Source organism: Sinocyclocheilus rhinocerous, unplaced genomic scaffold (genome assembly GCF_001515625.1).
Source record: "Sinocyclocheilus rhinocerous isolate Xijiao unplaced genomic scaffold, SAMN03320098_v1.1 scaffold142, whole genome shotgun sequence".
Taxonomy (NCBI): Eukaryota; Metazoa; Chordata; class Actinopteri; order Cypriniformes; family Cyprinidae; genus Sinocyclocheilus; species Sinocyclocheilus rhinocerous.
In genome coordinates, this window is record NW_015644380.1 from 1,240,796 (window position 1) to 1,259,714 (window position 18,919).

An 18,919-nucleotide genomic window follows, 5' to 3' on the forward strand; every position below is an offset into this window, starting at 1 on the left:
AATTTCCTAACAGGACATTATCCGTTCAGTTTATGGTTAAGTTATATATATATATATATAGTGTGTGTGTGTGTGTGTGTGTATAGACAATACTGTTTAAAGGTTTGGAGTTGGTAAGATATTTTTAGTCTCTTACTCACCAAAGCTGCATTTATTTGATTAGAAGTACAGTAAAAACAGGAATACTGTTAAATATTTTTACGATTTGAATTAAATGTTTTCTATTTTAATACATTTAAAAATTTAATTTATTCCTGTGCAACATGATTATTATTATTATTAATAAAACAGCTGTGCTGCTTAATATTTTTGTTGAAACATTTATACATTTTTAAGATTCATTGATGAATACAAAATTCAAAAGAACAGCATTTATTTGAAATAGTTTATTTATTTATTTTTGTAACAATGTAAAAATCTTTACTGACATTGTTGACAAATTGAGTATCCATTTCTTTAGGGGAAAAAAACCTTACTGACTCCTGAGATTTATATTTTTTTTTTTGGTAAAAGAAATTATTCATACTAAATATATTTAATGATATTAAAAATAACAGTAAATTCATTTATAATGTTAAAAAAGATTTCTAATTCAAAAGTTTTACATTCTGTTCTTCAAAGAATCCTGAAAAAAATATTTTAGACAATGACCCCCCGCCCCGCCCTCTCTATGAATAAAACAGGCTGTTTTGTTACTGTACCTTTAAGACTTCTATACATAAGTGAACTATGTTATGGTATAGTAAAAGGCATTCATAAGGATGGGCCAAGTTGTTTAATATTAAAGGGGTCCTATTATGCTCTTTTACAAAGCCTTGATTTTGTTTTGGGGGTGTACTAGAACAGGCTCTCATACTAGGTTGTTTGAAAAACACATTATTTTTCACATATTTTACATTATTACAACACCTCTCCCCCCAGTCTGGCATGCTGGGACAGCTAGCGTGTCTCCGACATAGTGATAACACTCATTGCCTTCTCTAGTGCAGCTCAACCAGGTCTTGTCCCATTCGTCTGTATTTCTGATATCACAAATCCCGGAAAATATGCATGTAGTCCAAACTAGTCGTTCGTTGTAGTTTTTAAAAAGTGATTTCTGTTAAAGGGGTCATATGATGCTGCTAAAAAGAACATTATTTTGTGTATTTGGTGTAATGAAATGTGTTTATGCGGTTTAAAGTTAAAAAAACACATTATTTTCCACATACTGTACATTATTGTTTCTCCTCTATGCCCCGCCTTTTTGAAACGCCTCGATTTTTACAAAGCTCATCGGTCTAAAAAGCGAGGTGTGCTCTGATTGGCCAACTATCCCGTGCGTTGTGATTGGCCGAATACCTCAAGCGCGTGACGTGAGAATTAAAGTTACGCCTTATTTCTTTGCTTGAACATTTTGGCGGCGTTATGCAAATCTTCCCACATAGTGAGGTAGATATGTGGGGGCGTGTTCGAACGAGCCGTTTTAGGTAGGTGTGGCTAACTCTTAACTTTTATAAAGAATATCTCTTTGGATTTGAGACTTTAGTCTTTGCAACTTTACAGATCTTCTTTATGCACCAAGAGCTTGTAACACTCTAAAGAGAAAGGAAAAAATGAAATCGCATCATATGACCCCTTTAAATAAAATATCTCTTTTTGAAGTGAACTTTGAGCTTTGTAACTTTGCAGATCTTGTTTATGCTCAAACAGCAACATTACAGACTAACTAAAGTTGAAAAAGTGAAAAAGCATAATAGGACCCCTTTAAATATGTGATGATATCCCCAGTAAAGGTCATGTTAATGTTCTAATGAATGTGATGTCATAACCATGACCATTTTTGTATTTAAAAAAAGCATCCAGTTTTTCATGACAGCCTCTTTAAATGCTATTTTTATTAACCAACTGCACAACATCATACAAAACATGCTATGCATGTAGGCAGTGCACAAGTATTTCTCCTTCACCCAATTATGATGACAAATGCTGACTGCTCTTACATACTGAAATCTGTAAAAATACATCCTTGACATTCAGCCAGCAAAAACCTACAACCTCCATCATTCAGTATGCAACAGGAAGCGAGCTATCTCCTCTCTCCTGTCTCGCTCTCAGGTGTGAAAACAAAGCGATGGTGCCAAACACTGAAAAAACTGTGAGATGGTGAGAAAGAGTGCGTCACTGAGCTCTCTATCTCGGAAAAATTTTTGCTCTATACACGCTCTATTTGGAGAATATTCTTGTTTTGCATAATATTCATGTTATGAACTTCACTTCTCTCACTGTTTATTGGCTACTGAATAATGCGTTAATGACCTGATCAGACCTATATCTAATTAATACCACCTGATGAATTCCATGCTGCCAGATTTAAAACACTTATGTAAGAAACTGCAGACAAACAAACATGTTTTGTGTCACTGGTGTGCATTTGTATGTTGAAAGAGACATGACAAATGGGTGTATGCATGCGAATTTACACTCTTCTACTGCTGACAGAGCAAAAAGCCTTGAGAGATGCCTTTTCAAACACTACAAACCTGTTCCACTAGTCTTTACGATCTGAGACTGACAATGAAATGACTTTACAAAACACGGCTCCTGACAGAGCCTGAATCAGATTAGATACCCTTGATTGTCCTCACGATGTCCTAAAAGCTACATCAGTCAAATATGACTTCTGTCATCAGTTACCTGCATGAATTTGCATTCAACAAGATGAAACGAGCATTTCATTGACTGCATTTATATGCAGACTAAAATGTTTGAAGGATAAAGACATTTCAAAAACAGTATCCGTATTGGTCTAGAACGCAAAAACAGTACTAAATCCACAAGGAGGTACAAAAATACTAATGTAACGTCTCTGAGAAAAGGATTCTACATGACTGACATGTAAACAAGCACCCACAATGATATTCCAGAATGTGCGTTCAAGTAAACCATTTATTTGGTATATGCATTTCAAGCGAACCGTTTCCAACTAGCCAAATATTACGTAAATGCAGTCGCACAGGGAAGTGGTATCAAACTGATGATTTTAATCCACTCCTCTGCCATTCAAAACATCCAAATGATTTTTCCAGGCTTTCTCTAACAGCCCTGATGTCACTGAGCTCTTTGATACCATTCTCCAGTCCTGATGGAGAAAGTGCAAACAAAGCATATGATAAAGCCATTATATACTGCCGTTTTGACTGTTGTGTGTGTGTTAGGGGTGTGTGTGTGTGAGCCAGCGTGACGCACCTGTAGAGTGTTTGCGCACTCGTTCAGAGCCTTTGAGAACCGAGGCTTTGAGATCTCCCAGGGACTTGGATGACCTCATCTCGCTCTGCTTGTCTTGGCCGCTCACCTGAAGGAACTGTGGAGAGGTGGACATATATGAGGAATTCTGCTAAAGCTGGAAAAATACAGTAGTTTGTTTTCCAATAAAAACATCTAAACAACCTTAAAACAACTTCAGAGGCAAAATTATGCAAGACATTAAGAAATGTATATACAGAGAATATATTCAGAATTAAGTTTTTTCTTTCACACAGAATGTTTTTAATTTTCCTAAAAAAATATTTTGTATTAATTATTATAATATTATAATTCATAACTTAATTATTAATATTAATATTGCTAATTCATTGTAATGTAATGTGACAAAATATATAATAATAGTACATTTAACAAAATGTAGCGTTCTTTATTTTACCTAAATAATACAAAGGTCTTAAAAAGGTAAAGGATGTGTAGTTGTAAGGTTGTGGTCTGAGAACTAGTTCATGTACAGGTTAGGGTTTCCATCTGGGTTTAGCTTTTGGCTTTGGTTTGGGTTTAGTTTGGGTCGCTTTGCTTTGTTTTGGCTTAGACTCACTTGGTTGTTGGGAGGTGTTTTCAGAATCACTCTCAGTAGGTTGTTCATTCCAGAGCTGGAGCTCAATGCCTGAACTGCTCTGTCCAAATCCTCCTGACACTTCAGAGCCACCAACATCTAAAACCAGACAGATTATTAATAAAATGCAGAGTTTAAAAAAAGAGGCATAAATGAAATGCACAGATCCTTACTGCAAAGTATAAACGCTAATCCGATTGCAAGTAACTGAAGAGTAATTGATATGTAGTGTCAAAGCCGATATCCTGAGATCAAAGTCAGGTGGAAAGTATAAAATTGATATACACTGGGGTGCAAAAATCTGAGACCTGTTCCCATTTGCATTCTTTTATAATTTAACTCAATCATTTTCATTACACTGCCATTCGAAGGTTTGGGGTCAATAGGATTTTTTTATGTTAGTAATATTAAAAAATAGTAATATCGTGAAATTGTTTCCCATTTCAGTTTTTTTAATGTCATTTATTTCCAGTTTTCAGTGTCACATGATTTTTCAGAAATCATTGTAATATCCTGATTTGGTGATAATACGAGAAATATCTCATATTATCTATGTTGAAAACAGTTGTGCTGCTTAATATTTCTATGGAAAGTCTGATACATTTTTCTGGATTCTTTGATGAATAGAAAGTTCAAAAATACAGCATTTATTTAAAACAAGAATTTTTTAAAGAATTTTTTTGTAAAATGATCAATGTTCTTACTCTCACTTTTGATCAATTTAATGCATTCTAGATGAAAAGGTATTAATTTCTTAAAAAAATAAATATAACTAAAAAAATCTTACTGACCTCAACTTTTGAACAGCAGTGCATATGAAAAGAATAACAATCTGATTGAAAAGTCAAATTTGGTATTTGATACATCCCACTTTTGCTTTAATGAAAGATTTCTTCATTATACATCATACATTGTCAATTTGTCACACTCCTAAAATTGTATATAATAAAATTAAATGATAATGATAAATAGTTTTTAAAATCAATGTAATTTTTTTACTTATTTACAACTTTTTATATCTTATATTTCTTAAAAATGCACTAAACAGACATTTGAAAAACAGAAAAGTATCTGTATTATTCACGGAGTGAAATTTGGAAGTGAAACAAACTACCATTTTTGTTAACAAGCCCAACAGGCACAGTTATTACAGATGTAAATAATGCCAAAATGGCTAAATATGGGCCAATTAATTGTCCTGGCTGATATATATTGACCTATCACTACAAAAAATCAATAAGTTACTAGGATCAATGCACCACCTCTTTATCAGTGTAGTATAGGTCCATTTGCTGGCCGAAGGCCTCTGTCACCTTCTGAAGCAGATCCTTGAACTTCAGCGGCCTTTGGAATGGAATAATTCTAAAGCAAGAGAATAAAAAGTCTGGTCAAACCAAAACAACTTTAAGACACCTGCAAGAAGTACAACGGACATTCCTTTCGTTTAGTTTTGCTGTCCATACGTAAACAATATGTAAACATGGCACTGTGGAGTGCATGAAGGCACCCTTCCAATCATGGGTCACATCCTGAGATTGGGGGTCGTTGCCATAGCAACAGAGGTGATGAAGGACAGGTCAATTAAACATGGGTGGAAAGAGATCTGACGTTGCAGAATCCTTAATCAGCATATGGAAAGGCGTCACCGCTGATGTGTGCGAGTCCATACTTCTACAGCCATTTATGGTGTATTCACTCATAGGACAGACCACAAACCGTGTCTGTGCTTATTTAACAAGCATGGCTATGTTTAGAGTGTGCGTCAACGTGTGGGGCGAGAGAAAAAAGGAACTGAGAGTGCAAATTGGTTTGTGTGTATGCATGATGTTAATGCAAGGCAAGCATGATGAGTTTGAATGTGCATAAGTGTGTGTTTGGCCTAATCAAGCGGAGCGGACCACTGTTTCAACACCGGGGCCCACATCACAACGCACACAAAGGCAGATGGAGCGCTTCCTGAGAGGAAAGAGGAAAAAAAGTGGAGCAGCGCTGGAAGTAGCAGGAAGCATGTTTTCCCCTCCTCCTCCAAAGTTTAGCACACCAGCCAAATTTTGCCGCACACACACAGCACTTCATATCTATTACTTTTGAAGCAGCATTACCTTTAATAAACAACTTGTGACTTTTTTTTGTATCAAAGTCTACAAGAATAGAAAGAACAGCATTTATTTGACATTGAAATCTTTTTTGACAAGGTTTCTGTGACTTTTGATCAATTTAATAAAAAGTATTATAAAAAGTATAATACTTTTTACATAAAAGTATCAATTTCGGTAACACTTTACAGTAAAGTCCCATTAGTTAACATTAGTTAATGCATTAACTAACACTAAGGAACAATGAGCAATGCACGTGTTACAGTATTTATTAATCTTTGCTTTAATTAAAAACTTTAATTAATAAAAATACAACTGTTCATTGTTAGTTAATAGCCCAGATCCATTAAATAATACTAACAGATCAAAGATTTGATTTTAATAATGTATTAGTAAATATTTTAATTAACATTAGGATGTAACTAATGTAGTAAACTAATGTTAACAAATGGAAACTTATTATAAAGTGTTACCTTAATATCTTAAAACAAAACTTTGGAAGAACCGCTATCTTTAACTTTAATAAACAATTTGTGAATTTAGCGATTAGTGGTTTTTGTATCAAAGTTTACAAGAATACAAATCATCATTCAGAAATTAGATTATGCAACAATGTTGAAAACATTTAATTTTTCATTTCCATTTTCATTTTTTTTTTTCAGGATTCTTTGATGAATAGAAAGTTCAAAAGAACAATGTTTATTTGAAATGGAAATCTTCTCGTTTTTATTGTCATTTTTGGTCAATTTAATGCATCCTTGCTACATTTCTTTTAAAAAAGAAATCCAAAAAAAACAAATCCCATTTCCTCTTAAGTTTTGCACACCATTTTGGCATGCACATACACAGCACTTCATATCTACTACTTCTGGAGAGCTGTTATCTTTAACTTTAACAAACAAATTTTGACTTTAGCAATTAGTGGTTTTTGTATCTCCAACTTAATGACAGCTGTTTGGTTCTCATCTAAAGAAGTTTAAATAAGGACAACTAGGGACATCCGTCATGGGAGAAATCAAGCTTTTATGCTGATTTGAGATCAGTTGTATGTTGTTTAACAGTCAGATTTTCTGTAGATGAAGCTGCTTGTGTTTTGAGCGATGGCTCTGTTTACACTGACTAGCCGATGAGGGAGATAGTGATGGAAGAAAATCATAGTGGAAGACCGGAGAAATGCAGGATGTAGAGTATGAGATGATTTTCCTAACTCGGTGCGCACAGATAAGCTCCTCGGTTTGGCCGCGAAAAGCAATTGCTTGGCATGGCACGCGACGATCTCCTCCTTCCTGTCTCGCTGTTGCAGTCGCTGCCAGAGGAAGACGGTTTTGAGTGTGTCCAACTAGGCTGGTCTGTTAACTAATGCCTGTTCTGATGAATTTTTTATTACTGTAGGTGCAAGTGTGTTGATTTATAATGTGTGTTGTGAGATATGGAGTTATACGCATACAAGTTTAATGCAAGTTACGTTTTACGACTTTCTGATGTAACGCGATGAAAACAACATTAATGGCACTAACAAAAAAGCACAGTGATATTACTATTTTGTTGTGGAAATATATAGTTGAATAGATTTTGCTGTACACTACCGTTCAAAAGGCTGTGGTCATAAAAACATTAATATCGTAGTACTGTATTGTATCACAAAATAGCTGATTTCTATTTGAAAGTATTTTAAAATGTAATTTACTCCTGGCAAAGCTTAAAGTTTAACATCATTACTCAAGTGTCACATGATCCTTTAGAAATCATTGAATATGCTGATTTGATGAAGAAACATTTTTTATTATTATTATCAATGTTGAAAACAGTTGTGTTACTTAATATTCTATAAATATTTCTGGAAACAGTGATTTTTATCAGAATTCTTTCAAAAAGTTCAAAAGAACAGCATTTATTTGAAATGGAAATCTTAATGTAAAATCTTTACTGTCACTTTTGATCATTTGTATGCCTCTTTCCTTAATAAAAGTATCAATTAAAAATAAATCTTTCAGACGCAAACTTTTGAATGGTAGTGTACCTTCTTATTAAAAACCTGATTTTATTTTAAGCTGCATGTATATAAGCCAGTGCATAGTGCAATTTGGATAGTTGGAAAAAAAAAAACTGTTATGCATATTCATGAGAGTGGATGGAAGTACCACCATCTGGCCAGGCTGGTTTATTAAGATTCACTGATATCATTGTTTACTCAAACAATAATATACAGACAGATTTTAATACTAATTTGTCCCTCATTTTAATTTTTGCTCTTATTGAAGAAATACTGTGCATGAGAGAAGGGATATATACAGAGTCCTGGCCAGTTAAGGAAATGCCAAGATGTTAAGCTTCCTTAAAAACAAAGTCCATTTAAAAGCAAGTCAGGGGGGCCATGAGGGGATGCTGGGGGGTTACGGAAAACTTGAGAGAGAAAAAATAAACCTTGTAACCGAATTGCTTTGTATAAAAAAGCAACCAGAATGTATTTGTAAGCGTTTACCTCTTCTTGCGAGTTTGGAATGATATTTATTGTGAAAAATACTACACAAATAAATTTGAATTGAACAGAAAATGTTTTTATAATATTGTAACTCTAAGTGGAGAAAATTTGGTATGGTAATTCCTTATGTAAAAGATATGCAAAATAAATATTCTCCAGTTAATATTTTAACCATTTGCTTAATAATAAGTTAATACAATACGATTACAAAGTCAAAATTTTTTTTTTATAATGAGTATGAATGGGTCTGTACACCTTTATATTTAATATATTTGGGGGTCCTTGGAAATAAAAACTTTTTTCCTAGAGTAAAACGACGTGACATGAAGGCGAATGGCTATTCTGATTAAAGGTGGGATGCTGTTTTCAACAGCCACCCAATTCCTTTCATTGATTTATCCACTACTGCACTAGTCTTCCTCATACATCTCTGCTTAAAGCCGAGGCAGAACAGAAGAGAGTTAAACACAAAGATTTTGTGCCACAGCAGCCAATTAGAGCTGTGAAAGCAGCACACCCGGCTGCCTGTCACCTTAAATGCAGTGTGTGACACTGCGCCAACGTCCTGTGACATAACCCACCGAGGCATTTCACACAGACGGCGGACCTCTGGGGATCTTTAAGACCAAAGTGTAACTTCTCTCAGGACGCATCAGGGCTTTGTGGTACTGACTGACAATAACGTTAATTCGCTTTCTTCCTGTAAACAGAGCTTCGTCAATGTCATAGATTCTTCCTATGCGGAAACTGGCTTGATATGAGGGAAAATTCCAGCTTTTTATGAGTACATTAGTAAGACGTTAAGTTTGCTAAAACACAGATGGATATACTTTGCAAAGACTCACATGTTGCCATTTGGCAGTCTTGAGCTGGGAAGAAATGACATGTTCTGTGTGTGGGTGTATGGATGACCTACAGGACATTGAAAATTAATACTGGGTGTGCCATTGAGCTCAAACACTTGGCTTCACCTCCTCTTTCCTCTGCCTGCGTCTGCCAAACTGTACCAGAGTGTGGGTGAAACGCCGCATCGAAATGTCAAAATTCTTTTATAGGAATGTTCCGGTTCTTTTGGGCAGCTTGGCATATTTTCCGTTCTTCCCTGTACCGAGAGATCTTAGAAATGGCGTAACGAGAGCCGGGATAAGACGAGAGGAAGGAGATCAGAGTCGGGACTGCAGAGCTGCAGAAATAATAAGAACGTTCCGACTCACCGTTTCTCTCGCTCATGCTCCAGCTTCACCCGTAAATCCTGAGAGAAGAAAACAACAAAATGAAATGAATTAATTTAGTGGATCAAATACACAAATGAATTCTGATAATCTGCTCTTCTGTGCAAACTATGAGTAAAATCAGTCATACTGTAAACAAACAAGAAAATAGCACAGAACATATAGAGTATATTTATAAAGACTGAGAGTCAAAAATGAACACCAAATGTGACTACAAACGGACGTTGGCAGGAATATAAAATGGAGAATGAAACTTACTCGCCAAGTGTTTGGTAACTTTATAACAAACTACAATATACTACAGGGATCAACACTAAGGATTTTTTCTACTGGCCCGGTTGGGCCAGTGGTTCAAATTTTTACTTGCCCTGCCAACACTTTCACTGGCCCTGCCACAAAAAATAAAATAGTTGCTGTTATCATTGTTTTTGAATGATCTTGTTATCTTTAAATGCATCATACAGAGACAAAATTAAAAGAAAACGCCATTTCTGAAAACAGTCAGTTCCGTTCCCCTCAGAAACACGTTCATAAAATTCAAGGTTTGGATTTTCGTCCTATATTTCATGCATCGTGAACAGTGATCTGGTTCTGTCTGCTACAGTATTTTCTCCTCTTTGTGTCCGTCTTCAGCATCTTTGGCCTCGGTTAATGGCCGTTTACAGACTAAGTATAATAATAACGTAATATTTCCACACAAATGGCCATTGGGAAAATGATTGCAGTGCAGTTTGTGTGCAAGCACGTAACAGAAGATGGACGGTCGATCGGTGCATCTGTACTCCACTGAATAAATTAAATATAGATTAATCAATGTTAAAGCTACAAAGTTACTTGCCAGGACAGGTATTTTGCCATACATTTGTATGTATTTCTCGTGACGATGCTGCAGTGGCCCGATCGGGCAAGTGACAAATCCGTCTACTGTCCCGAACGTCTTTCACGCTGGCCCCGGGCCATCGGGTAGTCCTTATTGTCGAGCCCTGTACTACATGGTAAACTATAAGACATGTCATGTCATAGTTTTTCTTCTTCAGTACTTATATTCTTTGTATTAAACCAGTAAAACAATAGCATAAAAAATTATATATTTTTATTAGAAATAATGCAATAAACATTTGTATTAATAATACAAAATACATTTGTATTCATTTTGAACCACCAAAATTTAAATATGAAAAGAATTTCAAAGATAAATATTGTATATTATATATTATTTTTAATGCATTTTTTTATTTATTTATTTTTTCAATAAAAATTATGCAAATACACTTGTATTAAACAGCCAAAATGAAAATATGAAGAACAAATTCATTTTGAAATTATATTATATTATTATATTTATATATCATTTTAATAAAAATATTCAAAAATACAGCTTCGTAGCTTTTAAAAGCTTACATGTGCGTTATTGCACGCTATGTCATTTAGCAAATACCACAAACATTAAAATATTAAATGTATTCTCACATTCAGTCTTGGTCTACTAACTACAAATACATGTCTTGACTGCATTTGCTTTGCATTCAAAAACCACAAGATGTGACACTGAATAAATATTACAAATAGTATGTTCCTGTGTCCTGAAGTACACATCTGAAGTACACCCACATTGTTTTCTTCCTGTATGTCTGTCATCAGTGCCGTAAAATCTTCACACAGTTCAGTTTATCCAGTCCTACAACTACAGTTCAGCAGATCTGAATGCATGTGTGGCATGCACATAATAACAGGATGAAGGTTCTCCTCTCGAGTGGGTGGTCAGGGTGAAACCTTGTATATCATCAAATATTTTTGTAAACCTTGTAATGATCAAATATCTCCGACTCCTCGACTCCATTTAGCGTGACTGTCCAAATTACTCTAATTTAGCGGTCACATTACCTTTAAATGAGCTATGAATTCGTCACATTATAATGGTCGGGGGACGGCGCTATTGCCTTTAACAGCATTGATTTAAAAAATAAATAAAATACATAAAATACATTTACATTTAGTCATTTAGCAGACGCTTTTATCCAAAGCGACTTACAAATGAGGAAAATGGAAGCAATCAAAATCAACAAAAGAGCAATATGCAAGTGCTATGACAAGTCTCAGTTAGCTTAATGCAGTACACGTAGGTTTTTTTTATAGCAGACGCTTCCAAAGCGACTTACAAATGAGGAAAATGGAAGCAATCAAAATCAACAAAAGAGCAATATGCAAGTGCTATGACAAGTCTCAGTTAGCTTAATGCAGTACACGTAGGTTTTTTTTATTATATAATAAATAAAAAGAAAATGGATAGAATAGAAAAAGAATAGAGCAAGCTAGTGTTATAGAGGTCTTTTTTGCTTTTGTTAATTGTATAATAAACAAAAGAAAACAAATAGAATACAAAAAGATTAGAAAAGCTAGTGTTTTTTTAAAGAAAACAAGCAGTTAGTAAATGCATACGAATGTAAACTTACTGATTTGTTTATTCTTGTTTATTATGTGAGTTTTTAATGATTTAAGGTGAATGATTGAATACAAATAGCCTAGGTTAACCATGGAAAACCATCGCACAACAAAGCATTGACATCGCACAACAAAGCATCAATTAAACTACAAAGCTGTCACAGAAGCATGTATAATTACAAACTAAATTTACTATGACCTTTATTTATTTCTAAAGTAACCTTCACGTAGGATAAAAGTATGGGGAAAAGTCGTTTCTGCGGCAACTGCAGCTATCCGACGCACGCGTGCACGGCCCATTTCAAACAGCCGCGAATCATAGCGCACTCAAACGCGTCTTATGTGAAAGCACAATGAGCCCGTGCTGCTGCTTCTGCACCGCTCACGGACTGCACTGCAAACGGATCTTCACTTTTCGTTCACTCTTTGCTGATATACTCCACTCAATTGCCAGACACTATATAGAGATTTGAGAATCAGTGAAGACATCCGCGATTTCAACAACGAGAATTGATTCCAGTGCTGGAGTCGACTCTCCATCCCTAGTGTAAATCTGTTGTCATAAGGATGCAGCAGCAGCTGTGTGTTCGACTTGAAGCAGACCGATCGGTGTATGACATCAAAATTCCTGCGAGAGTGACTTACCCTTTATTTACACTGCACGCTTCTGCGGCGCGTTGCGGCTCCGACGCGGCCACCAGAGCTATATGCTTGTGTTTACACCAGTCGTGCCACGGCACGTTTCAGAAGTGCGCTGCTTCGCTAAAGATAGGCGTCTCGCCTATTTTTGACGGTAAGAGTGTGCGCTTGAATATGCTCTAGAACCGCTCTCGCGATACTTTGATGTCATACACCGATCGATCAGTCTGCGCAGTGCTGCCTCAAGTCGAACACACCTATTGGGTTTGTGATGTTGTTGTGCGCACTAGGGAACGTAAATGCGCCATACGTCATCGCGTCGCTATATCACTGATATCGCGATATGGCACTTTTTTATCATGTAAAAATTTATACCGGTATTATTGTGGACGGTATGATATGGCACACCCCTATTGAGAAAGAATAAATCATAATGTTGAATGTAATACAATAAGTTAGAGAGTTACAATTATCCCAACTGCGCAACATGTAAGCCAAATACTTATAAATCATAAATCACTGTATGCACCAAATGAGCACATATCAAGAAATTTATGAATGCACCGATATGAACATTTTGGCCTATACGATTCTTTATATTTGAAAGCCGATAAAAGATATGTTGGCCGATAAATCTAAATCCAAATTTTTAAGTAATTTTTGAGAGCCTGATTACAAAAAAGTCTCACCATTAAAGCCATGTCCCAAACACTTCAACATAAATCAAACATACACAGTACAGAAGCCTAGTTTGAACCAGTGTAAGTTTTCAAATTAATTTTGCACTCCTATTACCAACTTTCTTTATAAAAAAAAAAAGATTGCCTTACACATAGATAAAATAATGCTTAATGCAAACAAGTCATTGGACAACATTACTTACACGTAAATAATCAAAATGCATGTGTCATGGATAAATAAAACTAAATAGTCTCTGCACGAACGATAATGAAATTATTTTAATTAAACCATATAAGATAAAAAGAAAAGTGGCATAATGCATCAATGATTTTGAAAAAGAAACATCTTAAATTAATCCCACTGTTAAACAGCAGCATTGCTGTTTGAGCTGTGTGCGCTGTAGCTGAAGAATCAATGAACACTGGTAAACTGAAGCGCTTTGTTAGGGGGTTAATTGGGTCATATGAGAATCAGATATTTATACATCATAAACATAATATTATAACTTATATATGCAAGTGAACTCGAACTAAGTTATGTGCTAGTCAGAATGTGTAACTCCTGTTGTGGATGCTCTCTTGGCTCTTCCCGTAACAACACGCTGAAACACGGCAAATAAACTAGTGCTGTCAAATTGATTAATCGTGATGAATCGTATCCAAAATAAAAGTTTGTATTTACATATTATATGTGTGTGTACTGTGTATATTTTTATGTATATATTATATAAATGCACACACATGCATGTATAAATGTAATAAATATTTACATGTGTGTGTATATATTCATAATTATATATGATTTATATTATATATAAATATAAATATAAATATTACATTTATTTCTTAAATATATAAACGTATGTGTGTGTATACTGCCATTCAAAAGTTTGGGATCAGAAAGATTTGTAATGTTTTTTAAAGAAGTCTCTTCTGCTCATCAAGGCTGCATTTATTTGAACATAAATACAGACAAAACAGTAATATTGTGAAATATTATTGCAATTTAAAATAATGGTTTCTATTTTAATATACTTTAAAATGTAATTTATTTCTGTGAGTCAAAGCGGAATTTTCAGTATTATTACTCCAGTCTTCAGTGTCACATGATCCTTCAGAAATCATTAATATATTGGAAACAGTTCTGCTGCTTAATATTTTTTTGGAACCTGTGATACTTTTTTCAGGATTTTTCAGGATTCTTTGATTCTGTGATGCAACCTACATTATAATTATTTGAAATTCTGTTAATAAATTCCTAAAACACAAAAGAAAAATATTGACATCCAAAATATATTTTACACTTTTCAAAATTATTTGTTTATTAAAAATTTGTTAAAAAGTGATCAATGACAGTTAGAGGTAGGCAGAGAGAGAAAGTTACTGAGAATATAAGTGTCATCATTCGAGGTCAACGGTTGCATTAAAAAAAAAGGTCACTTACTGAATAAAACCCCCAAACATTTACATATTATTCAAAATGCTTTCCGCAAAACCTGGTCTACTGCATTTCCTTTAGGACTTATATCAACATTCCCACAGTAAGATGGTAAACGTGATGCTAAAAATGATTCTAAAAACATTTAGAGCATCCCAACAAAAACAGATTAAAAGAAAGATGAGCATAAGCAGAGAAACAAAAGATTCCCAGTGTCGTCCATTGGGAATAATTCACTGGCTACTGTACATTCATTCAGGGTTCTTTTTCACATTGCAAGAGCAGAATAAAATTAAAAATGCTTAGTAAAACTGAAAGAGCTCTTGCAAATGTGAATGTCACATTAAAGTACCAAGCGTTACAATATTTTACTGACAGATACAAATACAGCATGATGGAAAATGTATTTCATAATGCATGTGTTTTAACCTGTCAAACTCCCTGTGAGTAGCTGGGGGTTTTTTTGGGATGGTTGTTGTTGTGTTACTACAATGACATTCACAGTAACAATATATTTCACAATATAGTTATTTATATATATAGTCATTCTGAAAATCGAAAAAAGGGCTTTATATAAATAAATGAACACTTGATTTTTCTTTTTCTTTAATTTGGTAAATTATTTACTTGGTAAAAAACACACTCAACTTTTAGATTAACTGATTGACATTAAATGCAACTTGAAAAAAATCTCATGTTATTGTTATTGTTATTGTTTATAATATCTAGATATTTTATATTGAAATATTCCATTCATAATAAATTAAATTTGCTTCCTTTTAATTTTGTAGGATACTGTTAATACTTGTTATATTGTTTAAATTTATTCCCTGGTATCTGCTTATTATACTGTGTTTAAGGGGCTTGTTTTGCTCTTTTTGTAATAATTGGCAACCCTTCACCTGGAGCTTTAATCAAGAGAGGGAAGAGCTCAGTATTGACTAGGAGAGCAGCAGTATGCAAACTGAACATTAGCTACTATTAGTGCTGACTAAGTAGTTTAAATTATACTCACCTTATAACCGCGTCATTATTTGACTTATGTACATTCGCTTTAGCAAGCAGGTTGTTCATTACCACGCCAACCGCTTGCGCGTTCACACTGAATGTGATTCTCATGTGTAAAAATTAACTGTACATAAGAGGCGGAGGTAGTCAACTAAGCTTAATTCATAACGCTTCCTCCGTTGTGAGTCTGTGCGCTCCTCTAAACTGTCCGGCTGCTGCACTGCTCTCGCGGTTGATTGCTGCACCTTTATCCCGACAATTTTACATTTTAACAACCCTTTAGAAAATTGAATGTCAATTTCGCCATGTGTCTTTGACAAATGGCAGCATCTCAGTCTCACGCTCGCTGCACGTGAGTTAACCACGCCCACTTATTTGCGTTATACACAGAATAAAAAAATCTGTTACGGTTGACAATTTATACTGTGGTAACGATATATACCGTCATACCGCCCAGCCCTATTTGGTTACTTAGTTGGGAAAGTTGCTTCTGGCATTTGGTGTATGTGACAAAAAAATGAGAGGTGGAAGTGTGAGAAAGAGCAACCAAGAGCGAGTTAGACGGAAACAAAAAGAGTGTGTGTGTGTGTGTGTGTGTACGGAGTGCATGCCAGCCATTTATCAGCCATTTATCTTGAGGTCTGACTGGCGTCCGGTGTGGAGTGACAGCATTGTAGTGAGAATTCAGGCAATGAAAGAAAACTACAAGGATACTGGTGTTTTATGCTGTACAGTACACACGGAGCGGATGTTAAATGTTAACAGTAGTGCCTCTCTCAGCTGTATCCTGTTTAAAACTGTATCACTAACAATGCAACTCTGGCTGGGATTATATCAGGTCAGGTTGAAGGTTACCTCAAAACTCTAGTGAGCTAGTGCTATTGAAAGGTTTTACATTGTTGTTTTTCTGAATTTCTGTTTTGCCGTTCATTATTATAAATAAATACGTAAATACATAAATAAATCAAGCAATCGGGCAATAAAAACATTAATAAAACTTATAAATAAATAAACATAATATTTTATAACATTATTTTAATATTATCGCCTGCAGTTCATTTTCATTAAATTAAATAAAACAATAAAAGAAATTGAAATGTCTTTTGAACTGAAAATTTTTTAGATTTTATTTCAGTTAACGTTTATTTTATTTCAAGTAAAGACATTTTTTTTAACGGTTTTAATTTTAGTCTCAGATTTAGTTTACTATAATAATCCTGTTTATGTTATTATTATTATAGCAATAGTTTATTTTTTTATTTATTTGTTTATTTAGCTTTGCAGTTCATTAATATAAAATTTATAAATGGATGAATGAATGGACATCTTTAGCAAATATGTCACAACCGTGATGTTTTTTGATGTCATACACCGATCGATCAGTCTGCGCAGTGCTGCCTCAAGTTGAACACACCTATTGGGTTTGTGATGTTGTTGTGCGCACTAGGGAACGTAAATGCGCCATACGTCATCGCGTCGCTATATCATTGATATCGCGATATGGCATCTTTTTTATCATGAGTGTCTTGCACCATTGTATTCCTAAGGTTAATTTAACAATAATTCCAACAGTGTGTTTTGTACTTCAACAAAATTATTCAGGTTACTTTAAGACTTATTAGTCGATGGATCGTTCAGACAACCTTCTGACTAGTTGCTTTTGAAAACACAGCTTTGCACATGCCTAGCTGCTGCTGAGTGGTGCACTGTGGGTAATTACCTGTCTATAGGAAGGGGTTCTGCTCTTGGGCTTGTTGCTGTTGTTGCTCTTGAACTGGTAACAGAAGCGTAAAGCTGCCAGGTCCTTCATTATGGAGGTGAGCGCCTCTTCATCATCTGGAAGAAACAAACAAGTTTATGCTATGCTGTGACTGGATCTTCAGAGATGCTGAAGCAGCTGGATGACTGTCAACTTAAACGACCTGATGAGAAGAAAATTAAACCAAAACATTCACTTTTTCCATTTTTTTGTTACAGCAGCAACCCAGAAACTGACGTATTATAAAGAAAATGTGAGTGGCATTTACCCATGCAAAACTCACTGCCACAAACCTATAGGGTGTTGTCGGTGGTTGTCGGGGTGTTGACATGAATTTATAAGGTGTTCTGATTGGTCTTTAGTGCATTCTAATGTGTGATGCTAGGGTATTCTGGGTGTTCTTTTAGCTTATTGCTGTGCAGTTTTAGGGTGTTCAAGGGTGGCTTTTAGCACAATTCTATGCAGTTTCTATGGTATTCTGGGTGTTTTTTAGCACGTTGCTATGCAGTTGCTAGGGTGTTCTGGGTGTTTCTTTAGCAGTATGGTGTTTTTTCAATGGTTCAACAGTGTTCTAGTTGTTTGCTTACTGTACAATGTCAAAACAGCCCATCTTCAAGCTAAACGACACCGTCTAGACTCGGTTCCTTAAATGTACTGTAAGTCTAAGAAAGTTTTCGCCAGTTTTATCGTGAAAACCATAAGTCACACAGTTCGTTCAAATCACTAAGTATGAGCAATTTGACCTACAAAACAGCACTAAAATATGATTTAAATAGACTGTTGCTTGATTAGATTCACTTACAATTCTGAAAATCTACTTAACGCCATGTTCACGAGTTCTAGGAAAGTTGAAATCATCATCTATTTTAGAGACAAGTGCAAATGAGGTGTCTTTCACACACTCATCCCAAGCAACTCTTGTGTTTTGAACTACTATAATAGAAAGGTCCTGTTTGGATCTCTTTCCCATTCATATCTCTCATTTTATTTGAATACCAAGATGTCATTCACAGCACTCAGTGTTCACACAGTGTCACATACCGTGCGGTACACAAACCGGCCCACTGTTTCCTTATTCTATCTATTTTCCATCACTGCAGATACAGATGCAGACACACCTCTGACATATTTCCATAATAGTGCTGATGTGCTCCTCTTTCTATAGTGTGATCAAGGATGTAAACCAACAGGCCACAGAGAGAGTGAGAGAGAGAGAGCACAGGGACGGACATGTGGCCAGACACAAGAGATCACTTCATATTAGCACTAAAGGTTTGGTCCCAT

General features: G+C 35.0%; 1 protein-coding gene across 1 annotated transcript in view; it reads right to left on the reverse strand.

The window, feature by feature from the left end:
- LOC107758305 (mitogen-activated protein kinase kinase kinase 3-like) overlaps nucleotides 1–18,919 on the reverse strand; it is an 83,105-nt gene that overhangs the window by 22,729 nt on the left and 41,457 nt on the right. The window contains exons 4-8 of the mRNA XM_016576020.1: nucleotides 17,597–17,712; nucleotides 9,652–9,689; nucleotides 5,122–5,221; nucleotides 3,842–3,958; nucleotides 3,226–3,340 (exon numbers count right to left, since the gene is read on the reverse strand). Coding sequence (XP_016431506.1) covers nucleotides 3,226–3,340; nucleotides 3,842–3,958; nucleotides 5,122–5,221; nucleotides 9,652–9,689; nucleotides 17,597–17,712 — 486 coding nt within the window. The remainder of the gene's footprint in view (nucleotides 1–3,225; nucleotides 3,341–3,841; nucleotides 3,959–5,121; nucleotides 5,222–9,651; nucleotides 9,690–17,596; nucleotides 17,713–18,919) is intronic.